At 52.2% G+C, this 11,463-nt stretch overlaps 1 protein-coding gene across 3 annotated transcripts in view; it reads left to right on the plus strand.

Moving 5' to 3' along the window:
- Positions 1–10,996, plus strand: part of LOC116954514 (beta-arrestin-1-like) — a 28,249-nt gene extending 17,253 nt beyond the window's left edge. For 2 of the 3 annotated variants that reach the window (XM_032975080.2, XM_032975081.2), the window contains exons 11-16: positions 791–863; positions 1,300–1,440; positions 3,459–3,542; positions 4,909–4,932; positions 5,690–5,745; positions 8,732–10,996. In XM_032975080.2, coding sequence (XP_032830971.2) covers positions 791–863; positions 1,300–1,440; positions 3,459–3,542; positions 4,909–4,932; positions 5,690–5,745; positions 8,732–8,946 — 593 coding nt within the window. In that variant the 3' untranslated portion in view covers positions 8,947–10,996. Of the gene's footprint in view, positions 1–790; positions 864–1,299; positions 1,441–3,458; positions 3,543–4,908; positions 4,933–5,689; positions 5,750–8,731 lie in introns of all 3 variants that reach the window. The other variant, XM_076052359.1, reaches the window with a different exon arrangement.
- The last annotated feature ends 467 nt before the right edge of the window (positions 10,997–11,463 follow it).

Below are 11,463 nucleotides of genomic sequence, written 5' to 3' on the forward strand. Positions count from 1 at the left end.
ACGCTCACAACAACGAGCCGAGCGCCGGGCGGATAAAACACAGCAAGTTGGCACAGTAGGGGGCACACGCGGTGCACCGGCCAGTCATCTCGTTCAGTCGACCCCGTGGCACCTGCTGGGTCTGTCCCGTGGACCTCCTGCCAGCGGGCGTTCGACACCTCACGTGGCCTTAAGGTGCACATAGCCTGGCACGAGCGCCGTGGTGAAGTCACCGTCACTTGGTGGTGAATGGCGGTTGTTGTTGTGCCGTCGACCCGAGTTCGACTCCCGGATCACCCGCTCACGGCCACCAGCACCACCAACACCAGTGACCATTATCTGAGCCGGTTCTGGGCCACCCCTACGTCGACTCAGCCCTCAAATGAGTGTACCTGTTGCGATGTGTAAACATCGACCGCTGGGGAGACAAAGACGGCCGGGCGTGGTGCTGGCCACGCTACCCAATCAAGCGCCGTGCCGTTCTTCACAGGTGCGACTCGCTATCACCACCAATGTCTGAACCGGTCCCTGGGCCTTTCCCGAATGCCGTCTCAGCCTAAAATGAGCACAGTACCACGTGTTGTGTATAATTTGGTATAAACGTCAGCAAAGGCGGCCGGGAGTGGCGTGGTGTTGTCCCACACCGCTGCCTCGCGTGCCGTTTCAAGGCTTTCGTATGGCGCGACTCGCTTACAGCACTTGCCCCCCACCCACCCCCCACCCAGGCCTACAGCCTGCTTAGAGACTATCCGGGTGACCTTTATTTTGTGTGTGTGCGTGCGCGTCTCTGCTGCTGTTGCTGTTGCTGCAGTGGAGCAGATCACAGACGTCGTCCTCTACTCCCAGGACAAGTACATAAAGAGCGTCTGCGTGGAGGAGCCCACGTGAGTGCGACACTTAATCACGCCATCGAGTGCGCAGGCGGTGCAGCTGCGCCCGGGTGCCCCGTGATAAACCCGTGGGCCAACTCTCACGAGGCGGATCGGAAACTGCGTGAAGCAATATCTGGACGGGTTCCAGGAAGTCAGAATTATGCAAATTCGGGAGAGTCGCGATCGACTGAACGCTTGGGCGCGTGGGCGATTACGGAATCTGGATATTTATTCATGCCGCCGGAATCCGATGAGCTGTAAAGCTCACCACCACCGGCGGATTGCTGAGGTCCAATATGATTGATCTGTCGCTGTGTCGGTTGGTGGGAGGGTTGTTCAACGCCCAGATTTGGTCAGAACGTTACGCAGCAGCCTCGAAAACCATCCCTTAATTACGAAAGGCAACATCGAACTGCGACGTAATTGAATCCCGTCCCTCGCGCGGCAGGGACACTGTGGGGCCGGCTAGCACCTACTCCAAGGTGTACAGCATCGTGCCCATGATGGACGTGAACGTTCGCGAGAAGAGAGGAGTGGCGCTCGATGGGAAACTCAAATACGAGGACACCCACCTCGCCTCCACCACAATGTGAGCGCCCCCTATCACCACCACAATGTGAGCGCCCCCTACCAACATCACCACCACCACCACAATGTGAGCGCCCCCTACCAACAACACCACCACCACAATGTGAGCGCCCCCTACCAACATCACCACCACCACAATGTGAGCGCCCCCTACCAACGTCACCACCACCACCACAATGTGAGCGCCCCCTACCAACATCTCCACCACCACCACCACAATGTGAGCGCCCCCTACCAACATCACCACCACCACCCAACCCCCACCACCACCCCACCACCATCCCCACCACCACCACCACCCCACCACCACCATGTGAGCGCCCCCTACCAACATCACCACCACCCAACCCCCACCACCACCACCCCACCACCACCATCCCCACCACTGCCCCACCACCACTACCACCTCACCACCACCCCACCGCCACCACCTCACCACCAACCCCACCACCACAACCCCACCACCACCCAAACCCCACCACCACCACCTCATTACCACCACCACCACCCCCACCACCATCACCACCAATCCCACCACCACCACCCCCACCACCACCACCCCATCACCCCCACTACCACCACCACCACCACCCCATCACCCCACCACCACCACGCCCAACATCCACCGTCTCAGCTCCACATCGCGTCGCGTGGGGCGGAGGATGAGGAGGAGGGCGGTGGGAGGCGAGGGAGCTCTGTGAGCAGCGTGCGGCTGTTGGCTGAGTCGATGTCGTGCACTCGATTCGAGCCGTGGACCTCTGCGACGAGCGCTGCCACCGCCGAGGCTGTGGTGAGCATCTCCTGAAGTGGACGCCCAATCGGTCTGCAGTACCTTGTCCATTGTTCCCTCTCACTGCTGCTGGACAGTCGGCCGCATTTGCTCGGATGTATCATGATGGTAATACTCGTACAAATCATCATAATAATATTAGTCATTCTATAGAGCGTCATGCATTCGCGCGAATCGCCTCCGAGGAAGTCTCAGGAGGTTCGCACTTTGAGATGATCTCGATTCAAAACTCATTTCTTCAGAACAGGCTTTGTGTGTGTTCAGTTCGGTGTCTATCTCCTCCGCCCGCACCTCCGATTGGCGCGGTTGGCTACGTACGGTGCGAACGAAGTTCAACACGCACACAGAGACAAAGATTCCCCCGTGTAGCCTGTAACAGACTGCTGGGGCAAGTGCTGTTAGCGAGCACCTATGAAGGCCGGCACGGCACACGAGGGGGTGGGTGACGAACACCACGCCCGACCGCCTTTGTCTCCCTAGTGACGATGTTTACTACACACCGCACCAGGTAGCTCATTTGATGCCGAGTCGACCTAGGGGAGAGCCAGGACCGGTTCAGATAATCGTCACCGGTGTTGCGCTAACCGCTACACCACCGCTCCACACACACGTGCAATACTGTACATTCATGATATACAGGGTGCTTCAAAAACATGTGAACACTTCGGAGAATTTGCAACAACACCACAAGAAACGTACTGCTCTGGAGATCACCTGGAGAAGATTCCAGGCGTGCGTTGACAACGATGGCGAACAAGTGGGAGACTGTTTGACATTACATTTTTAATCCCAGTGTATTATCCGTTATTTTCCCATTAAAAACGATAGTCCCATTTAAGTGTAGAAAAAAATAATTAAGCACCCTGTATATATTCTTTGCATTCTTTGGTTCTTTCGGTAAAGTAACGTAGGTAGAAAAATAATGATAATAAAGTGAATACAAATAATAAAACGATTAAATAATGATTGCAGTCACGAAAGTTTTAAGTAAAAATTCACCCCGTATATATAAGGGCCTACGACAAAGAGGACCACAATGCACTTCTTCAGGAGCTTGTTGTCCATGGTGGTGCAGAGCGGGCGGAATATTTCGTTTTGCCGAACGCACAAAAAGGCCGAGCGCGCGTCTGAGTTTAACCCCCTCCTCCTTCCCCTCCTCCTTCCCCTCCTCCTTCCCCTCCTCCTTCACCTCCTCTCTAAACCCCTGGGGTTCGGGGTGCGTGGCACAGGTTGGTGGAGGGCATGGACAAGGAGGTGCTGGGCATGATCGTGAGCTACCAGATCCGAGTGAAGATCACCGTGGGTCGAGGAGGGTACGGCCCAGTACCGACTCGGCACACGCGCGCGCGCTTTAACATCGATGTGGAACCGGTTTTCTTGTTGTTGTTGTATTAGAATATCTATTTATTGCTGGGGGAATACGATGAGCTATGAAGCTCATTTTCTTATAGATTTCCAGTCGGGGCACGAGGTAAGAACGTTACCACAACGAACACGATAGTAGTTCAAAGTATGAGAAATGTAAACAAATCACCCACACACACAAATACAACTAAACCATCGCCATCCTACCAGGCAAAATCCCACTGAGCTATTCACTTATTTTGTCAGGAGCGATCTGGGCCACAAACGATCGCTCAAAGAAAGTGGCCCCATCATGTGGACATTCATAGCGCCGAAATAAAACTGAATGATCTCCGTGCAGTACCAGCACGTCACACGAGGGGGCAGCCCCCTGGCGTCACGCGTTCTTCAATTCTCAACTTGCCAGACCATCCGTCCATCCATACTCCTCTTAAGCACCCATTACTTCGCTTGTATCGACCCCGCAAGTAGCGCCTCCCTCCCCCACCACCCCCCCCCACTCTTAACGACGCTCATCGGTTCCACGAACTGCTCGTTAAGTGAGTTGGTCGTTAAGCGGGCATACGAAGTGCACGTCAGAGGCTTTATTTGTTCCGGTAGCATCGGAAGTCACCCACTTGTTCACCCTCCGAAACGTGCTTTATGTTGTTTAAACAATGGATGTTAATGCATAATGAGACCAACAATGTTATACACACGTAATATTAAAATGAACGTGGTGAATAATATAGAAACATGAATTAATATTTACTGTACCTACAACGGCCCGTCATTAACGATCGTCGGAGTGGGTGACAGAGCTTTGGAGCCCTTTTTGCCCCTGCTTCGCCGGATCGGCCCGGGACCGCCGGATAATGTTGGAAGCAGCGGCCCGGATCATTATCGACGATCGACTTGCACATCCCCCCCCCAGAGGCCCCTCTTCCCAACCCCTCTCGGCCCCCAATGTCCCCGTGACATCAGACGCTCTGTAGAGGGCACCGCCCTCTCCAAAAACACCCGGAGACTGGACAAGGGACCCACGCTCTGTCTCGTATTCCACCAACGGTGCCTCTTTAAACGTTGAGTTTGGTCTTTTTTTTTTTCCCCCGTCGGTTTTACCGCAATTCGGAATAAATGTCTCTCCACTTGCTATTTTGGCTTGTCGAGCCCTGCCCCAGAGAACATCACAACTGCTGCAGTGCAAATAGCCGGGGGGTTTGTTCGCTGTGAGACGCTTCGCCGGCACGTGCTCGCTGCTGCCGTGTATCGTCGTGTGTGCTATTTGCCACATTCTGATTGTAAATGTTATTTGCTTTGTTTGTTTCTGCACAGAATTTTGGGAGACCTGGCTGCCAGGTAAGGGCGAAAACCACTTCTTGATTCGTCATTTCACCGAACGCCCCCTGTTTTGTTTTAATGTATACGTGTTTGAAAATTCAAAAAAGGTTTGCTGGCTGGCGGGCGCGCAAATTGCGCGGTGGTGACGTCACCGCGCAACACGTGCGTGATGACGTAACCCACATCCCACAACGTTGGGGGCTGGGTTCGTGCGTGACGATGATGTCACGCCCCCCGCCACCTCCCCCCCGCCACTCCCCCCTGCCACCCCCTCCACCCACCCTTCATCCAGCAGCGGATCGATCATCGGCCATGATCGATCCACTGCTGGATGAAGACCTGCGATGCTGTAAAAGTCTTGGGTACCAAGAATGTTTTGGTTTAACGATGATGATCACTACTACATCTGCGATGAAGTGATTTTTATAGCCCCTTAGGATTCCCCCTGTTGAAATCAACATTCTGATTCCGTCGAGCGATGAGTTATTAGCAATCCTATCATACATTAATATACCACCTTAGCCAAGAGTTGTTCTCATCACTCTCGTTCCCACCTTTGGCTGCCACTCTGGCATTAGTCTTCACCTCCAGCCATCATCGCTTCCAGCGACGCTGCCCCAGCCAAAACCCCACTCGCGTCTTTTATTTTATTTTCTCCGCTTCTTTCTAACGGTCAATATTGTCACTCTGGGTACGACATACAAGAGAGATACAAATCCATAGCACAATGGGGAGGCGGGTGGAGGTTGACGATTGCCCGTGCGTGTTTCCCCAGTGAGGTGTTTGTCGACCTGCCCTTCACACTAATGCATCCGAAGCCAGTGGAAGGCAGTGAGTCACACGCTCGCACACACACACGCACACACACACGCACGCACACACGCACACACACACACGCGCGCACACACACACGCACACACACACGCACACACACACGCACACACACACGCACACACGCACACACACGCACACACACACACGCACACACACGCACACACACACACGCACACACACACACGCACACACACACGCACACACGCACACACGCACACGCACACACACGCACACACGCACACACACGCTCGCACACACACGCACATACACACACACACGCACATACACACACACGCACACACAAAGACAAAGCCCCCCCCCCCCGTGTAACCATACAGATTGTTGGCACAAACGTTGTTAGCGAGCGCCTATTAAGGGTGGGCCGGCCTGCACCCAGCCCGGCGGCGTTTGTCTCCTCATTGCAGAAGTGTACGAACCGCGCCGGCTGCTAATTGTTCAGGCTGAGTTCGACCTTGGGGAGATTTTTGCCATGAGCGGGGATCGAACTCGGGTCACGAACTCCGCAGCGCAGCGGCGCGTCAACCGCTGTCACGCACACGCGCAATGACAAAGCTCCCCCGTGTAGCTACACCGACTGTTGCGGGTCAAGTGCTGTTTGGGGAGCGCCTATCGAGGCTTGCGTGGCACCCATACTGGCTGACGTGACCAGCAGCACCCCCGGCCGCCTTTGTCTCACCATTGTCAACATTTGTGTCCGGCATGCACGCACGTTCTTACTGTCTGTGGAATGTGTCTCGTCGTTTGAGGAATCTCTGCTGATGTTCCACGAATCTATACTTAACGCTGCTATTCTCTGTCTCTCTCTCTCTGTTACAACCGGGAATCAAACCTTACAGTAAAGTAAGTTGCGACACTGTCACAAGTACATATATACACACATAATTTTGTATGAATAAATTACAATAATGGTTCATTATTACATTTGATGCGTGTGCCCTTCTTATTGCGTTAAGGCTATCACCGACGAGTTCCGTTTCATGCCCACGGCGCGCAGCAGTTGCACAATACGGGAGGGGGCGGGGAGGGGGGCCATACCGCTACGTGTGATAACCAATTGAGTATTCGTTTACTTACTCTTTGGTTCTATTCGGTAAAGTCACGTAGGTAAAAAAAATAAAACAACAAAAATCACGACGTTTCGGCCACAACACAAGCGGCCTTCATCAGGTCGTGATTTTTGTTGTTTTATTTTTTTACCTACGTGACTTTACCGAATAGAACCAAAGAGTATGGATCCTTGCAGTCACGAAAGATTTAAATCTAGAATATTCGTTTACTTAGCAAATTCAGACCAATGGCCTGCTCGTTTCGAGTGTAGTATTTCATTGCTGATGCGGCCGCAGTATTAATTTGACGGATTTGTCGCGCTGACGCAAGTGACGTCACCCCAACGGGCCGGCCAACCTGGGCATAGGGGCCGTCCATAAATGACGTCACGCGATTTTGGACGATTTTTGACCTTCCCCCCTCCCCCCTCGTCACACGGCGTCACAAAAAGTCAGACCCCCCCCCCTCAAATATGACGTCACAAAGCTCTGCCCCCCCCCCGGAAATCATATTTCCATTTTGAAAATTAAACATGCTTCAAATCGCTTTAAACTATTGTCATTGTAGCGCGTATTTAACGTGGCGCTGCACTATGATATTGTAGGAGAAAACATTTATTAAACATACTATTTAATTAAGTAGAACGTGTTGTCTATATTTATTTAAAGCTGTACATTTTGATGTGACGTCATATTTCTCACCCCCCCCCCCACCTCGTCACACATCGTCACAAATGTCTGACCCCCCCCCCCCTTAGGTGCGTGACGTCATTCATAGACGACCCCATAGGGGCGGCGAAATAACGAATCTAATTTAAACCCACAGAGCGCCGTCACCCAGGGCGTTTGACGATGTCGCTTGCGAGATGGTGACGGAGAACAGAATGACGCAGTTGGCAGGGGCACTGCTACAACGTCATTGAAGATTGAGTGACAGCGATAGAGGGGCGCTTAGGGGTCACGACAAGGGCTGGAGGGGAGGGACGGGAAGGAGTGGAGGGGCGAGGGGAGGGAAGAGGAAGGGAATGGGCGATGGAGAAGAGGTGGCGAGGCTTTAAGAGAGGAACAGAGAGAGGTATAGGAGGGGGACTGCTTCATGTACAAGGGCAGTGTTGAGGCTATGGGCAGTAGTGCTGAGTCTATGGGCAATGTTGAGTCTATGATCAGTGTTGAGTCTATGGGTAGTATTGAGTTTATACTGGTAGGAACGAAGTTGTAAACTGAGTGTACCAGCCTGCAATAGATTAATGTGTCCGTCCGTCCGTCCCCTTTCAATACTTTAACGAAGTGAAATCTCGTGCTGTTGGGTGTAATAAAATTGCGCAAAATTCCAATGTTCCTACCAGCCCACCCTGCAGGGACCTGTTGGGCAGAGTTGAGTCTATGGGCAGTAATGCTGAGTCTATGGGCAGTGTTGAGTCTATGGGCAGTGTTGAGTCTATGGGCAGTGTTGAGTCTATGGAGACAGTAGTGTTGAGTCTATGGGCAGTGTTGAGTCTATGGACAGTGTTGCATCTATGGGCAGTAGTGCTGAGTCTATGGGCAGTGTTGAGTCAAATGGCAGTGTTGGGTCTATGGGCAGTGTTGAGTATATGGGCAGTGTTGAGTCTATGGGCAGTGTTGAGTCTATGGGCAGTCGTGCTGAGTCTATGATCAGTGTTGAGTCTATGGGCAGTGTTGGGTCTATGGGTAGTGTTGAGTCTCCCTCCCTCTCCCCACTCACCACGTCTCTATTTGAGAACATCCAAATATAGGACCACAGAGCTTGGATGGATACAGATCGCTGCCGTGGGACTGGCTGCCTTTCCCGCTCGCCTGCATAATGCCCCACGCTCCACCAAAATCACTCGCTCGCTCTCTCTCTGTGAGCGTAGTTAACAAACTCCTCCCCCCCCCCCCCCCCTTATCGATTACAGAGAAGGCGACATCATCATCGAGGAGTTTGCTCGCAACACCTGTGACGGCAAGAAAGAGGTGGAGGATGAGGCGGCCGAGGCCGAGGGGTGACGTCACACCCCCCCCCCCCCGTCACGTGACACCCCCTCCACGTGCTTCGTCAGGAGGGGGATGGGTTGCCCGTGTGTCGTCACAATCAAGCCAGCCGTCGATCATCATTATACCTGGAGAATAGTCGGCGTAAAGCAATCACGTGTAGTATTATTATTATTGTTGTTGCCATTAATTAGGAAGCTATTAATGATCAGATTGTATTATTATTATTATTAATCCGCTGGTGTACTTGGGAAGCAAAGCTGTGTGTGCAAGAGGGCGATGTTGCTGCTGCTGCTGCTGTTGTGTCTGTGTGTGATGTCGCCATTGAGTAGCTAGCAGGTTAAGCTGTCAGCATTGGGGGTGTTATTGGTCAATATCACGAATACACTGTATGGAGAACCCGGAGGAAAACCCATGCAGCAGTACAGGCGGGAGGTAGTGGGAGGGAACGTACAGACTCCACACATGGTGGGCGTCAGTCGGGAGTTGAACCCAGGCCCTTCTGGCTGTGAGGCGTGAGTGCGATGAGCACTGGGGTCACCTCGCTGCCCCGTTTCAATTTTTGATTGATTCAGCATCCACCGATTCGCCCTTCTATGGCCTCCTGCTACCATGGTTGCCGCTGCCGTCAGCTGCTTCACGCATCGAGATGCACGCCCATGTTGAGGTGTGGGGCTGTACCAGGCGGTTGGCCTCGCCTCTGCCGTGTTCGTCCACCAATCCTGCAGGTCGCAGCTGGTCACTCACCTCGCAGACTCACTCACTCACTCATCCATTCACTCACACACACGCGGACTCTCACTCATCCACTCACACACACACGGACTCTCACTCATCCACTCACTCACTCATCCACTCACACACACACGGACTCTCACTCATCCACTCACTCACTCATCCACTTACTCACACACACACGGACACTCACTAATCCACTCACTCACTATCCACTCACTCATTCAGCCACTACACTGCAAGTCACAATTACTCACAGACTCACTCACACAGCCACAGACTCTCACTCATCCACTCACCCACCCAACACACTGCAAGTCACAGATGGTCACTCACCTCGCAGACTCACTCACTCACACAGCCACGGACACTCACTCACCCACTCACCCACCCAACACACTGCAAGTCACAATTACTCACAGACTCACTCACACAGCCACGGACACTCACCCATCCACTCACTCACTCAGCCACTACACTGCAAGTCACAATTACTCACAGACTCACTCACACAGCCACGGACACTCACTCACCCACTCACCCACCCAACACACTGCAAGTCACAATTACTCACAGATTCACTCACACAGCCACGGACACTCACCCATCCACTCACTCAGCCACTACACTGCAAGTCACAATTACTCACAGACTCACTCACACACACACGGACACTCACTCACTCACCCACCCAACACACTGCAAGTCACAGATAGTCACTCACCTCGCAGACTCACTCACACAGCCACGGACACTCACTCACCCACTCACCCCTTAGTTCTGCAACTGTGACTTCCAAAAAAATGAAAGTACAGCATCACACGTGGTATCATCCCAGTAACACGTGCTCCAACTCTCACTAAGACTGCGTCTGGGATGTCGCCGCTACGTGTGTGTGTGTCTGTGTTAGTCTTAGTCTGCAGGGCGTGGGACTCTCGCTGTCGCAACGTTACACTATCGGTACAAATAAATGAATAAACAGTGACGCTATAACAACTAATGATTTCGCTGTTAAGGGCTGGACTGTGGTCGATGCAGTGGCTGATATGCGTCAGGTACGTTCCGCGTATTTCCCGATTTGTAACGCGGTGCTAACGTGCCGCTGGGTTTTACTACCGATTACAGGGATTCTTCTACTTACGAGCATTCGACTTACGAACTTTCAGAGACACGAACAAAGCCGGTCCGTATGTCCAGTTGCCTGTTCGGACCGAGAGTCGTAAATGGTGGCATCTACATCTGAAGAACATTAATCACCTGTGGCATCTACATCTACAGGAGATTATGCAATTTTTAAGCCATTCCCCGTGTTTAGTGTACAACGTGTTTGAAATCGACATAAGTAGACTTACGAACACATCGACTTATGGGCAGACCTCTTGAACCTAACTAGTTCGCAAGTAGAGGAGTTCCTGTACTGCTCAATGCATTTAATTAAAGATCAACCTGCTGAATATTTGTGTATGTCCGTATTTGATCGTCTGCAATGAACCATGGGTGGGACCGGTCCTGGGGCCTCCCTTAGATCGACTGAGCCTCAAATGAGTCACAGTGTGTTCCGTTACTAGTTAACACAACACAACTAAACTGTTTTATTATTTTACCAGGCAAGGCTCACTGAGCTATAGACTTCTTTTTTCAAGAAGCGACCTGGCTATAAATAATCTCCATATATATAAAAGGCAAAGTTGTGAATATGTGTGTCTGTTGAAAATGTTTAGCGTACTTCCCGACATGCAACAAACTTGAAATTTGCCATGTGGGTACTTTCCAGACTGTACACCATGCAAAACTTATAAAAATACACTTTTTGGGGGGGGGGAGCTCAATAATGCATATTTTATTTGCACGGCAAGTGAGCTGTGACGTCAAATCTGTCATGTGACCCGCGCATGTGGAAGCATAACGCATTGTAGTGTAG

This window comes from Petromyzon marinus, chromosome 55 (assembly GCF_048934315.1).
Source record: "Petromyzon marinus isolate PM22_M1 ecotype Great Lakes invasive population chromosome 55, UKy_Petmar_22M1.pri1.0, whole genome shotgun sequence".
In the NCBI taxonomy this organism is placed as follows: Eukaryota; Metazoa; Chordata; class Hyperoartia; order Petromyzontiformes; family Petromyzontidae; genus Petromyzon; species Petromyzon marinus.